Source organism: Opisthorchis viverrini, assembly GCF_000715545.1.
Source record: "Opisthorchis viverrini unplaced genomic scaffold opera_v5_31, whole genome shotgun sequence".
NCBI classification, from domain to species: Eukaryota; Metazoa; Platyhelminthes; class Trematoda; order Opisthorchiida; family Opisthorchiidae; genus Opisthorchis; species Opisthorchis viverrini.
This window is the reverse complement of record NW_008751688.1, coordinates 144,847-158,743: the sequence shown is the minus strand read 5'-3', so window position 1 is coordinate 158,743 and position 13,897 is coordinate 144,847. Positions and strand designations below refer to the sequence as shown.

At 44.1% G+C, this 13,897-nt stretch overlaps 1 protein-coding gene across 1 annotated transcript in view; it reads right to left on the bottom strand.

The window, feature by feature from the left end:
• The window catches only part of T265_02553 (hypothetical protein), a gene marked incomplete at both ends in the record, with an annotated part of 65,999 nt that overhangs the window by 14,423 nt on the left and 37,679 nt on the right, over positions 1-13,897 (bottom strand). The window contains 9 exons of the mRNA XM_009166832.1: positions 554-779; positions 1,319-1,488; positions 1,669-1,794; positions 4,502-4,645; positions 5,885-5,977; positions 6,719-7,092; positions 7,682-7,793; positions 7,853-8,022; positions 9,515-9,702. Of these exons, the coding sequence (XP_009165096.1) occupies positions 554-779; positions 1,319-1,488; positions 1,669-1,794; positions 4,502-4,645; positions 5,885-5,977; positions 6,719-7,092; positions 7,682-7,793; positions 7,853-8,022; positions 9,515-9,702 (1,603 nt within the window). The remainder of the gene's footprint in view (positions 1-553; positions 780-1,318; positions 1,489-1,668; positions 1,795-4,501; positions 4,646-5,884; positions 5,978-6,718; positions 7,093-7,681; positions 7,794-7,852; positions 8,023-9,514; positions 9,703-13,897) is intronic.

Here is a 13,897-nt window from a genome sequence, read left to right as displayed (position 1 = left end):
CTCTTGATGTGCCAGGAGGCCACAGAAATTCCCAATTGAGTGAGAATCTGGAGATGCAGGTTGGTCAGTTCAGATAACATGAATCAGGAGCCCGTTGCCCAGCAATGAATAGTCGAGATCAACTCAATCCTGGATTTCTCAACTCAGGGCTGTACAGTTCCCGATTTCAGTGTTAACCATCCCAGACCCTTTTCCTGAACTTTGGCTCCTGTGTGAATTTCGCTGGACAAATTTGATGGATAACAACACCCACGAGAATTTTTGTAATAATGAGTAACAAACTTCCGGGAACTGTTATGGTCAGATGCTCATATTGGAACATTCCTGGAAGATAAATACACGGCAAATGCACAGGAACTCCTGGTGAGTTTCCCTGAATGAAAACGTCCCCGTAAGTGACATCGTTTCAGCCGATTGGCTGGGGAAAAGCCGATGGTAATCACATTTGAATGTTACATTCGTTGTCACTGAACGAAAATTCAATGGCATAATAAACAAGCAGACGAAAAAATTCAATAAGAACAAGACCAGGAGGAAGAGGCAATCCGCGTACCATATCCAAAAGGAAGATTAGCGAATAGGAGTGCTTGCGGATCAAGTTATAGGCCTGGCAACAATAGTCTATGAAGAGCTGTACACCTTCACGGCCGGCACGATGTAGTCGCGAACCCGTGGGAAGTGAAGATGAAGAACTTGTGCTCGAAGCATCGTTCAGCTCTTTGGAATACGCTTGGAGCACATGAAACATATCATGCGTTAGGACAAAAGGAACGCGATCCCTGGAAAAAGAAAAGTGGACAGGTTGTGTGAGATGTGAAACAACCAGGCCATATTGGTGAAGGGGACACCGGAAAAGATAGCGACCATCAACAAAACACTGCATGCTGGATGGAACTCTAGCATACATCAATAACAGCCATAACGAACAGAAACTATGTGACACTCGGTTGGGTTGCTTCTTGAAAGAAATCAAAGGCTATCAGATTGCTGCAATACATGGGTTGAAAAGAAGAAAAGTTCCCTTTGTCAGTAGCTTAACGATAAGGGAAAATATTATTTTTCACTGGCAATGTTGTGGAATACGGGTATCTCGGGTGTGCTGATTTGTTGTTGGTCTGTCTGCCGAGCTTGGAAGTTGGATTGCAAATATTCATCAAGATCACTTAACCCCGCATTGACAATGTCACCTCGATTGGTGATGAACGTTTGCAAGCGAACTGCCAAGCTCGGCGAACAGACCAATTATTTTTCATGACATGGAAAGGTTTCTAATCCAACGGATAGGGAGGAGGTAGAGAGAGAGAAGGTAGTGACCTACCGTTTAAACCCGGCAAATGTTTGTGCGTGTCCAAAGGCTTTTGCAAAATCCACGTGAAAAAGATGGCCGGAGAAGCGGACCATGATATTGTCGTTGTGCCGGTCACCAACTCCTAACACGTAGGTTGTCACACAACAGCCCGCAAGAGAGCGCAGAAAGTTGTCCAAGGACTAAGCAAAACATGATAATGAGCGTTGGGTAAGTTAACTGAGAGATTCACGTCAGATTCGAGTCAGTTCACAGAGGTGAAAACCTTTGCCCGTACTTTGAGTGGTTGGTTGCTTAGGTGTGAAGTGGAAATAACGCGTTCAGAGAAGTAATACAATAGCGAAACCCGCGTTTTTTCTTACTCGTATATAGTCCAACTCAGTGGTGTTTTGGGACTGTAGCCAGTTTGTGATAACTGATTCCTTGAAGGGGCCCGTCAATCCACCAACTTGTTGTTGGATCTCTCTCAGTGTGCAACACTCTGATACCTGAAAGAGAAAATAATGAATATGTAATTGGTCCTGAACCCAGCATAATTTGCATTTTCAAGCTGTTGGTCTGAGTTGCATGGCACACTGAGCACAAAGAAATACGAAGATTTCCACCGACTGTGACTTACACCCCAGACTTCCATACTACTCCAGCAGTTTCGTCTACAGCCTGTTGTTTACAAATATTTTCATTCTTGTCAGGCAGTTTCGTCGAAAGTCGTATATCTGAATGTCTGACTAAGTTCTAAATTTCGATCGTTCGCCATAGAACAGGTATCATTGTTGTCCACCGTTCGAAATATCCTAGGCCTTCTGGCATTAATCTCCAATGTAATACTGTTAACAAAAGTTGCATAGGTTTCTTCACTGGATCACCATAGCCCCCTTTCCCTATATTACAGTCTACATCTGTACGCCTATGGAAGTTAGTTTAGAACACGGGTTTTTAAGTTTTTTAGCCCAACGCCCATTCAGCTACCACACCTAAATCCATTAGACTCCCACAAATGGTTAAAACAGAACAGGAAACCAAAAGTCAACTCGACGGTTAGGTTTGTACAATAAATGGTTAGTAGTTAATGAAGAAACCAGATCTCCGTTTACAGAAATTTGGAGTTTGTTTGGACATCTAAAACATCAACTACGCACAAAGTTCAACACGCAAGAAACCATGGCTGAAGTTTTCCTGCAATTCGCGAGCAGTTAAAAACTTGTCATATCGTTAGTCCTACATCATCGCTGAACGTATCACAACCGATGACACACATCGCACCCGTCATGTGACGGGACATAGCTGCAGGAACGAGGTGTAGGAATAATTCCAGAAGTGGAGTTTGTAAAACATTCATTAAATTCAATGAATAATATAAACGTTGTCAGTGGATTTCCCGAAAAAGCAATAAACGTCGGCAAAGTTAGAGTGGCACACATAATAAACATATTTACTGAGACTTTAAAGAATGACAACTGGGACTATCAGGGTGCGCTCCCATTGTTGTGGGACGGAATAGAGGATGCAGCTGACAACACGCTTCAGATTGTGTCCAGTCGTTCCATCACAAGCGTACGAATCTCACATAGGCTGCCGAAAGTTGCACCTCATACAGAGAGGACAAAGAGTGATTCCACTGGTCCATAAGGTTCCTCAGAAGGAGTCAATGCAGGTCAATTGCCTCGAGACCTATATCAAGCTCACTTTATCCCTATAATCCAACCATACAGCGTCTTTCTTGGATGTGCGAATCAAGGGAAGCACATGGCGGAATCCATGGAATGTAAGGGGAACAGAAACCTTACATCTATTGACCCAAAGTTGAGCTGACAAACCCAGTTGTGCGAACAGCTCAGTGCATATACAACTCAGCTAGAGAGCCATCCTTTGATCAACGTGATCACGTCGCAAAGCATAGACTGTAGTCGCTTTCGCAACAGGCGATTGAAATTATCATTGCTACTTTGTTCTTTGTAAGTAGTTGGGAATGACGATAGAAGTGAAAAACGACAGGCAAATAAGGCAGCTTTAGTCAAACTTTATGGTGAGAGCTTTCGAAAACATTTACGCAAAAATTTTGGAGACAGGCTTGAATTGAGAATCATCAGCAACAACAGCATTTCTTGGTCAGCATCCTGTCCTTCATCGTCAGTGCTCAGAGATGTACATATTATCCAGTTGGGAAAGTAGAAACTTAAAAATGCTGAAGACATTGACAACTTCTTGTGAAAGTCTTAGACGTACGCAAAACTTGAACAGCTATCACAGTAATCGATTCCATATCCATCTCCAGATAATTCGTAAACAAAAATATACACAGATTTCGCCTTCACAAAGCTCAGATCGTTCCCTTGTAGCAGCAAATCATTTGTTCTATTGACAAATAAATCAAAGTACGCGGTTATTCTGCAGTCCAAAGAATTGAACACAAATGAATCATACTACCATACTTAGACCCGCATAAAAGTTCTGGCGCTTCTCTCTTAAAAGTCCTCTAACATGTGAGCGAAAAGCAAAAATTGTGTTAGCAGAAAATGGGTATTTGTCTTTGTTTACTCAAATCCAGGAAGTATAAACCACATATCCGATAAAGTTACCGAAATAATGTTATTCCACGGTATGGCATTTCGATTATTGAACTAGGTAGGCAAGGTGAGAAAATCCGCCCTGACTTCAAGGTATCTCAAAATGCAACAAAAAATTAGTTTGTTTTTCATGACTGGGAGATGAGTTGCACAAATGTCCGATTGGGTCTCAGTAATGTAACATAATCTCAAAAACTATCACCTTCGTGGATAATATAGTATCACACCAACTGCAATATAGATAGATACAATATAGATATCAGAGATTCAGTAGCAGCTAATTAAACCTTGCTACGCTGCTGAAACAGAGGTACTCGAGGGGAAGATTGCGTATGTTAAACCTTGGATGAACGGCACAATCAGGTTCCACAAGAGTGCACAGAAGACATTCCGGTGACTGAAAACTCTTGCAAAGGTGCATGTCTGGTGTTCCGGTTAATTTCGCACTCAATACACCAAAGGATCCACACAGAGAGAATTTATCTCAAAAAGTGTGTTGAAATGAATCGAACTCCGTGTGCGCTCTTAGAGATGTGTGCTTTATAGCTAAACATGTGAGTATAGAATGGTAAAACATCAGATGAGGCCAACCGCAGAAGATGATCAGAAGATGGATGCTGGAACATACCAGTTCAATCAGTCCCTGTTTGTCACCAGTAGGCACAGTGCGAAAATGAATCATTCTGAGATCCAAGCCGGATTCTAGCCAAATACGGTCCATCAAAAACGTCAGCTGTGTAATAAGGCTGTCTTTGCGTAGATCATCGCCCACCTAAAGAAGTAAGGAAAAAAGGAAACAAGCAGAAAGCGAGGAAAATAGGGTTAAAGGACGTCGATATAGCAGACCGAGGAGAAATATTGATCGAAAGCCACAGCGTTCAGGAATTTTTTTAAACGTCCTAAAGATCAACCCGTTCTAAAAGAGCCACAAAAATAGGGATGAGGTGAAGCTCCCACTAGAAGTAGAAGTATACACGAAGATAACAGTGAAATTCCAGACTATGAGCTAAAAAGGCACAATTATGCGACGTGGGACGTAGATGGTTTGAATTTTTTTGGAGCTGTATAATAGGGATGATAGAGCATCGAACTGCTACCGAACTATCGTAAATGTTCACATTCGGGCAACAAATTATGGAAGCAACAGAGTGGCAGGCTTTTTGTGCCTCCAAAGTCCTGCTGCGGTTTTCACAAAACCAGGTATCCTATTAAAACTTCAAAATGAGGAGCTTATGTGCATTGATCGGCAGTGGCAAACGCCTTGAGTGTACTGTGAGGGGTGAAGTCAGGGGATGGGTCATTGTGACCATCTACTTGCATTAAATTCTGGCGTCAGAAACGCATTCCACCAACACTACAGAATAACCGTGAGACATGATCTTCTTTCCCCTTCAACAACTTGACCAATGATTTCTTCTGAGAATTTAATTAGCAACACGATGTGGTCGACAAGCGAGCGCGTAAGCAGAAAAGCTTGCAACGTGTGACTGGTACGTGAACTTAACCAACACTTCCAATTTACAGCCTTTCTAACGGAAGATCCGGGATAGACAGAACATGACGATGGAAGGGGAAACGATACTGGATACCGTTTAGCTGAGCACTGTGGGGGCCTCAGTACTTCCGAATTCACGTGATTCAGCTTGCATGTGGTTAGGAACTCTATATGACATGCTCACCATCGACTTCAGTGCACACTGTCACATCTTAGCCTTAAAGTCTATCTGTCCATCAGTGCTCCACTTATATTTAATAGTGAAAGATGTCGGGTCGGACTCAACACGATGAAGGGATACTTTTATTTCGAGTTCTGTTGAAAGGTAGAGAAGTTTTTAATGTCTGTTTCGGGCATCGTAAGGTACGTACATTCTGTAACCAAGCAGGACCTCACTGGGCTAAAACTGTCACTGTTGAAGGGTACACCTTGAAGGTTGACGGAAATTCAAAAAGAGTCGGCAGTGCAACATAGTATTCCGATAGTGAAGAGTTTCACACGTAAAAGATAACGTACCTTGAACATCGTCATTATTGGCTCAGCCCCCGTATCTAGGGCATGGAAGACCAAACGTAACGGACAAGTGAATGAAGCGAAGTAGGTACATGCCTGATAGGAATAAAGAATGAAAGGGATGAAGTACATGTTGGAACGAAATAGTCAGTAGTCCAGCATTTTCACACAGAAATATTGATGAAAAGAACAACTGTCAGTTCAGCTTCAGGCATTACGCGGTGAGTGATCATGCAATGAACCGTACAATTCGCATTTAAGACGGTAGCCTCTGAAGAAAAACGACTCCCACGAGTAGCCCAAAACACCACTTCCCGTCAGCCACTCGATTTCGCGAATTGAAACAACGCCCCCTCATACTCTATGACTTGTGGTGAACGGCATGATGAATATCATGGATTATCAAAGCGGTGAGAAACAAACCAGCGTGACAAGTCAGGGAGTACCCGGAACTCACGTCGATAATACGTCCTCACGTATGCCACCAGATAGTAGTTTAGGACCAATAGGCGGAAAAAAGGATGTCAAGCCCTGCGACCGTGATACGAACTCTACGCACAATGAGGTGAAATATCTTGGGTGAAAGCCAAACAGGAAGAACTTCGAAGACGGACGAGGCATGAAGTGAAAATCATGGATCGGAAAACATGAAGACGGAATACGCAACTTAGAATATTGATGGTATCACACCAATCACCCAAGAGATTAGAGCCACACCTAGGATAGGCTTGAAATTTTGATATGAAAGCAGCTTTTTGTGAGTAGGATTATCTGTGTACATTAGTGAGATCATCTGAGGGCACGAAGAAGGATGGATGATGCATACATATTACCTACCGCGATATCCAACCGATGCGTCAACAGTCCGGGATTGTAAGGCATACGAAAACCAACGTCATACATGGAGATGGAGTTTGAAGCCACGACAGTGCTCGATTTCGATAAGTGCGATGAGACAGCTTGTTCTTGTGTCTTCTCTAATTCTTCCTCTTGCGTCGATTTCTCAGACGGCTCGTCCAAAACTATTAGGGGGGAATGTTTTTCAGGTAGACGCGGTGGCGAATTTGAGAACTCTGACGCAGATTGGTCGCACGTCATCGAAGGCTGACAACTACCTGCATTTAACCATTCCATGAACGAGCGCATGTGGTTCTGAAGAATAGTTTCACGTATGGCTCCGCTGCCTGCTTTGGCTCGCTTAACAGCGAGTGCTACAGAGGAGATGAAATTATCACTATTATTAATAACCAGTGGATGGTAGACCTATGCACATTTAGGGCTTCGTCCTTGAGGCAAAAATGCATATCAACCATTGGAAAGCCATTGGAACAAACCAACGACCATCTACGCTACCTGAGCTAGCAACATTTCCCTCTATTGGAAGTTACGAAGTTGGCGGCCGAAAAAGAGGATAAAGGAAAGCAAGGATAATGGGATCTCCTCCCATTCAAACTGGTATGGTCGCGTATTACTACGCATGAAAAGATTCCGTTGACAGCACATTCACATTCGCCGAGCAACTGGTAGTGAGAATGTGCCTGATCACGTAAAGCTGACAGGGACCATGGTCCGAGCCAAGGGAGTACAACATACTACCATGAGTGGATGGCGCATTATCAGTAATCATAGCTTGCTCCCTCGTGCGTTCTTTTTAAAATCCGTAACAAAAACCGCGAGCTGCTTACAATTTACTAATGGAGATATCGTTAGGTAAGTGAGGTCAGTTTATGCTGAAAATCCAAGAAGTACTATACTATAATTCCAACCTTATTGTTTCAAGCGTGTGCCACGCTACCTAACTGGGAAGTCCTGACGGCAGGTCAAATCGATCGTCACAACCAGGACAGTTACTGGGTCGTCGTTCGATGAGTCGGGCACACCAATCGCATCGCTCAAGTGTGAACAAGTTCGCCTATTCAGACGTGATAATTCAGATGCGCCCAACGTGCGTTGGTGTAATAGTGGTTACACGCTCGCCTCGCATGTCAGATGTCCGGGGTTCAAATCCCGGCCATTGGATATGCACTGCTGATGAGCTCTAATAAGAGCGAAACTCGAGTCCAGTGCTTCTCTTTGGTGTGGACTCACCGGAATAATTACGCCAGAACAGGAACACGGCCGTTCAAACGAGAGTGGTGTGGCTATGAACAAACATACCTATCCCGCAAAACCCCAAAATTAGTGTGAATCGTCAGCAATGTGCATCTGGCGAAACCCTAGAGTTTCGAACCTGAGATCTGTTGTTCGGCCATGGGCAGCTGATCCACACCGTAATTAAGTAATTCGTACTTATAGAGGATGTAGCGCCACTCATCCTATTTCCTGTCTAAGTGCGAGCTCATCACGCTGCTGATCAGCCGCTCGCAGTCGAACGGTTAAGTATTCAACCACCAGCCAATAAGTCACACACCGTCACAACACAAAATCAGAACTGTCCCTCAGCGTAGAGGTGCAGGGAAGTGGTTGACCCTCTAGTACTGAAGTACAGTGCTGTCTCCGAACAAAGTTCCCCATAGAGAGCGTCTCACCGGAGCGGAAAGGCTCAGTCCGAAATACGGTGCGCGAGTTAAAATGCATCCCAAGAGAGGTGATTGAAAAGCACGAGAGATCTGGTCATTTGGGTTGAAAAGTACCCTTTATGCATGTGCCATCCCACACTTGACACTATAGCCGTCCAGGTATGTTGATGAATAGTGGTATTTATTCGGAAACCCTTGAATGGGATCTCATTGATGCAATGAAATCAATGCACAGATGGATTTAGAATACGACTTCTACTGTGTGTGACTACTGATGACGGTAATCATCCAGGCCACGAAATCGATGGCGAAGTATGTTCGTGTATGCCCAGAGGTGCATCAGTATACAAGATTACTTTAGTTGGTGGAACACTGCACTTCACGCACGTTTCATGGTGGGAAATCTGCAGTCAACCATATCAGCCGTACCCATTAGCCTAACTAACCTTAGGTTGTCTCCAATGGAAGTTTTCTCAGAAGTTTGGTTTTATTCAGGGTTAGGGCTCTTGGTAACTGCAACAAGACTCAAAGATATTGATGGGTGTCTAGTTCTAGGGGATTTGAAGTTTGAATCATAGCAATGCTTCACGAAGTTTCAAAACACCCTATGACATGTCCTTCGACACTGCATTCGGTGTAGGAATCCACGAGGGACAACTACATCCGGGTGGACTGTGTTCGCAACAACATAGAACCCAGATAGGAAGATGCAGTTAAATAGCATGACAAGAACGCATATGGTAATTCGGGTCTGACCGATCAACTGCTGCATAGAACAAACAATTTTGGTATTTACAAGCGCCACAGACAGTCCACGCCTATCGTAGCGAGGCAGTAGCAGACCATCAGGAAACAAATCGAGTAAGTTATATGACCGTATTTCGCGCGTAATCTCGCTAAATTGTGGAACGATGAATACAACAGCATGTATTAGGCAACCGGCAAGACATAATAACAGTAATAGTAATAGTAATAATGGAAAGATATGGCTTACGGAATGGTGAAAACTGGATGAGGCTCAAACCGTATGGAGTCGAGCTAATCAATAAAATAATAGGACTGGAATTACTGGATAGCTAACAGTAGGAAACTAGTCAAGCACCAGTAAGCGTACCAGCATCAGTGAGCCGCCCTATTGCCTCTTCTTGACGTCGCCAAGCATTGCGCAGACGCGGATGAGAGAGATAGAGTAGAGCACTCTTCAGAAGCAAGAGACGGCGAGACCGCCAATCGGATGAGACTGATGGGACACCGGCGGTAGGAGAGCTGGCGGGAGATGCGCATAATGCCGTAGTCAGAGACCTATATGAGGAAAAAATAAGTAGTTATATGATGGTGATGGTGAAGAAGAAATGAAACCAAAATGAAGTCACCACAGGAAATCCGTCTCAGAATTCATCCGATAAGCGAAATCCTCGAGCTCCCGTCAACGCAATATTTCAATCGAACTCAAAATGTACACCATAAACGAAATGCCTCATTTGCAAACTAATTTGGTCTTAACAGGAGAGCCAAATGAATCCCACCTGAATCTTTCCTCTATGCCAATCTATAAGCCTCTTGGGACCTGCAGAACAAGGTTTATCCTAGACGCTCCGATCACGGGTATGTGAACCCAGGCATTTGGCGCTTGGCAACAAAAACCATGACATGAGCTCAACCAACGACGACCGGGAGCCGTGAATTGGTTTACCGCTAAGCGTTGTCCGCTAGAGTTTTGATGTTCTGGTCCGCTAAAGTCATGCGCGACAATTCGCAGGCTACCTAACGCTGAGTGACAGGGAGGAACCAACCATTATGACTAAGTCATAATTCGTTACCGTTCAGGAATGCAGACCTCTCTAAGCGAGTGATGACAAGAGATAACAGACATTCTCACCCAGAGAAGTTGGTTATGGGCTTCTTGCGAATACGATCGCATACACCGATATAGTTAGGAAAGACAAATACAGGACGGTGGACAGCTGTGAAAAGCAATGATGGGGCCGCCGAGATGTGCGACTTGCTTATCACTATTCAATGGCCTTTTTAATAACAGGCAAGGGAACTTCTTTAACGATACTGGTTGAGCCTTTGGATCGTGAGGACGAAAGTATTGACAGGACACAAAGCAATGTGACCTTCTACAGTGAAAAGAAATCCGGTATGGGAAGTCTTCCTCAAATGCCGCCATGTGTAAACTGAACTGTCGACGTTCGTATGCAGTAATCTGTATAAACACCATGTTTATTACGAACAAAAACGTTTCCACAGCATTAGAACTCTACGAAAGATGAAATATTTAAGCGGTGTTTGTTATCCCGTAGTCCTTACAACGCTACGACTTGAGGCTATGAAGGGAAAACTGTATTGAAATTTTGCTCTTATCATCAGCGTATCCTTGACGTGTAAACTGAACTGTCGACGTTCGTATGCAGTAATCTGTATAAACACCATGTTTATTACGAACAAAAACGTTTCCACAGCATTAGAACTCTACGAAAGATGAAATATTTAAGCGGTGTTTGTTATCCCGTAGTCCTTACAACGCTACGACTTGAGGCTATGAAGGGAAAACTGTATTGAAATTTTGCTCTTATCATCAGCGCGGCATATCCTTGACTGTGGGGAGGGAGAGGGTTGAGCCTAGGGCCACTAGCATCCGGAACAGGTGTTACCAATACTCCACCACCGCAGGTTGGACGCACCTGGATTGTCACACGTGAACCTGTACACGCACTCAGGTCTGAGCGATGTGATTGGTCTTGCCCAAAGACTCGTCGGTTCATCCCGACAGCGAGGTGGCTCATTGGTTAGAGCTAGAATTTACTGACCGGAAGATCGGTGATTCGAACCCGACATCTGCCTCTCGACTTCCCCTGTCTGGGTTTGGGCAACCTGACAGTATTCATGCCCTCGTACTTTCTTTGAGTGGTATGGTTGATTCGATGCCAGCTCCGAACGATACATCACACCGATGCATACCGGGGCGAAGTGTGATCCCGTCGTTTGTGATTTCATCTCATACCAAAAAGCCGTGCCTCGTTCTTAAGTTGCCCGGTCTCCTACATGTATCGGTAACTGTTTTTCCCTGACTGGGTGATGGCGTTGTTCGGTAAGTGAAATATGATGGCTACCGGAAGAACTGCGATTTCGAATTTCCAAAGCACATTACCATTCAACAAAACTGATTTTATTGTCAATTCTATTGGTTCTAGTGCCTCAGTAATGGACTCAGCAGGACATTTCACGCGAGTGATTTGTGTACCTGACACAGACAGCTTCCTACCGGAAGAACTGCGATTTCGAATTTCCAAAGCACATTACCATTCAACAAAACTGATTTTATTGTCAATTCTATTGGTTCTAGTGCCTCAGTAATGGACTCAGCAGGACATTTCACGCGAGTGATTTGTGTACATGACACAGACAGCTTCGAAGTGAGAGCTATAGCTTAGTGGGGGGGAGACGACATCACCTCGGTGATTGTTACGGGAACCAAACCGGTTTACATTAAAGCTATGGAGAGGGACAATTCACCAAGATTGAAATTAAGGCCTATGTCGACCTACAATCACCTTGCCTTCAGTTAACCCATATAACCCGAACAGAATTACTCAAAATCTAACAAACCACCAAATGAAATGGTTAGAAGTGATGTTTATTGCATCAAACTTAGCAAGAAAACCAACTGGCAGCTTGTGCTGCCATTAGGATGATGACCCTTTTCGACTGCTAGGCGGTCATTTCTCCAATGAATAGCTGACTAAGAGACAAACACCCAAAGTTAAGCCTGGGAGTCTCGGTGGCCGTACACGGTGGTTCGAGTAGTCTTTAGAAGCAGTACAAACTCGTTTTCTGAAATAAGGCAAGCAGTGTTTCTACGTAAAGGGCTTCCAGGCATTTTATGAGGGCCGCACGGAGCGGAACAGGGAGAATCGCGGCTAGTCTCAATGGCGGAGTAAGGAAGAGAAATAAATTGTCAATCACGAGCATGAATGGAGAGATTCTACTAGGTTACGATGACATGTATATTGATAATAATCGTTCAGTTGTAACACCTTTCGGTGTCCAGCCGCCATGCCACCCAAAGGAAGCTGAAGGCACAGATACTACCAGGTTACCCAACAAAGACAGGGACAGTCAAAATGCCGGGGTTGGGTCAGTCCACGACCTTCTGATCACTAAGTTCGCGCCTTGACCACCGACCTAGCTCAAGATCGAGGACAATTATACCACTCAGTGAGTTTGGATGACTCCATTTAATTCGCTTAGACGGTTCACGCATCCGAAGACAATGGAGATGATAGAGAAAGAAGCCACCAACACTGAATATCCATCGAAAACATAATGGTGGGGAGAAGGCATTTATTCATGTTAAAATTGTTGGTTTACTGGTAGAATGAGGATATTTTAAGTCTTACTGGAGATAAATTCGTAGGACCACTCTGCAACAATACCTTCAATACCACTGTATATTTGCGAAAAAATTAAAGTAAGATATAGGCTTGGCGAACAAACAACTTTGCAAACAAATTTGGTTTTGGGGTACATTCACCCAGCGGTCTAGGTGAGAGATTTAGCTGCGTTCCAGGTGAGTCTCTCGCAAAACTAAATTTGTTTGCAAGTGAGTGTATGTCGCCAAAATTCGAGCAATTTGGGTTCAAGTAGGACCTAAAGTTGACGGAAACTCGGGGTCTGCGCCTACCTGATGGGCCCCAATAAGTGCGAAGCCGGTCGTCGGCTTAGAAGAATGTTCAGCAACCTTATGAGTTGCCTAAGATATGGGCTTCTTTTGGCGCTGAAATACGAGCTTTGCTTGTTTTTTTGAAAAATTCATTCCGGAGAAATGTCCATAGAGCGACGCTCTAAGCGTTTCTTATAAAGGATAAATTTGAGAACGAGCAAAGTATAACAAGTGTTATACATCATGTGATAAATCAAGACAATTCGACACATGGGTGCGAACAGATTTGGAATTCTTGTGTTTGTGACGGATGAAATCAAAATCACCAGTGCGGAGGACGGAGAACTTCAGTGCATAAACCAGAGAGTCCTGGGGATAGAAAGGGCGTCCCACCTGAGATCCGGGTCAAGCGATATGAACACCATAAATGAAAGGTACCACTGCGAATTAGTCGTTGCTGATCAGCCACTCGTAGATGACTGATGCGAGACTCAGGTAACCATCAGAGGATCGCTTATTCGAATCTCTCTAGGGACGTGCCAGCTCTAACGGTGAGACTGAACAAGATGGAACAGCTGTATGGTGCTGCTCGGCTTTTCAGTGTAGGATGAAAGTTCAACCTAGATATCAAACCCCCACGGGCACCCACAAACTGTCCATCGCCAGTTTCCTCAGTTATGGGGTAAAACGGTGAGCTATTTTGGTGTAGATTTCTTCACTTAGGGACAATTAAGCCATTCCCATCTATAACCTTTAATGGAGAGGATCTTCTAAGTGAAACGACCAAGGAATAAGGTTCCAGTCACCACAGCAGTAGCCGCACAGGGTTGC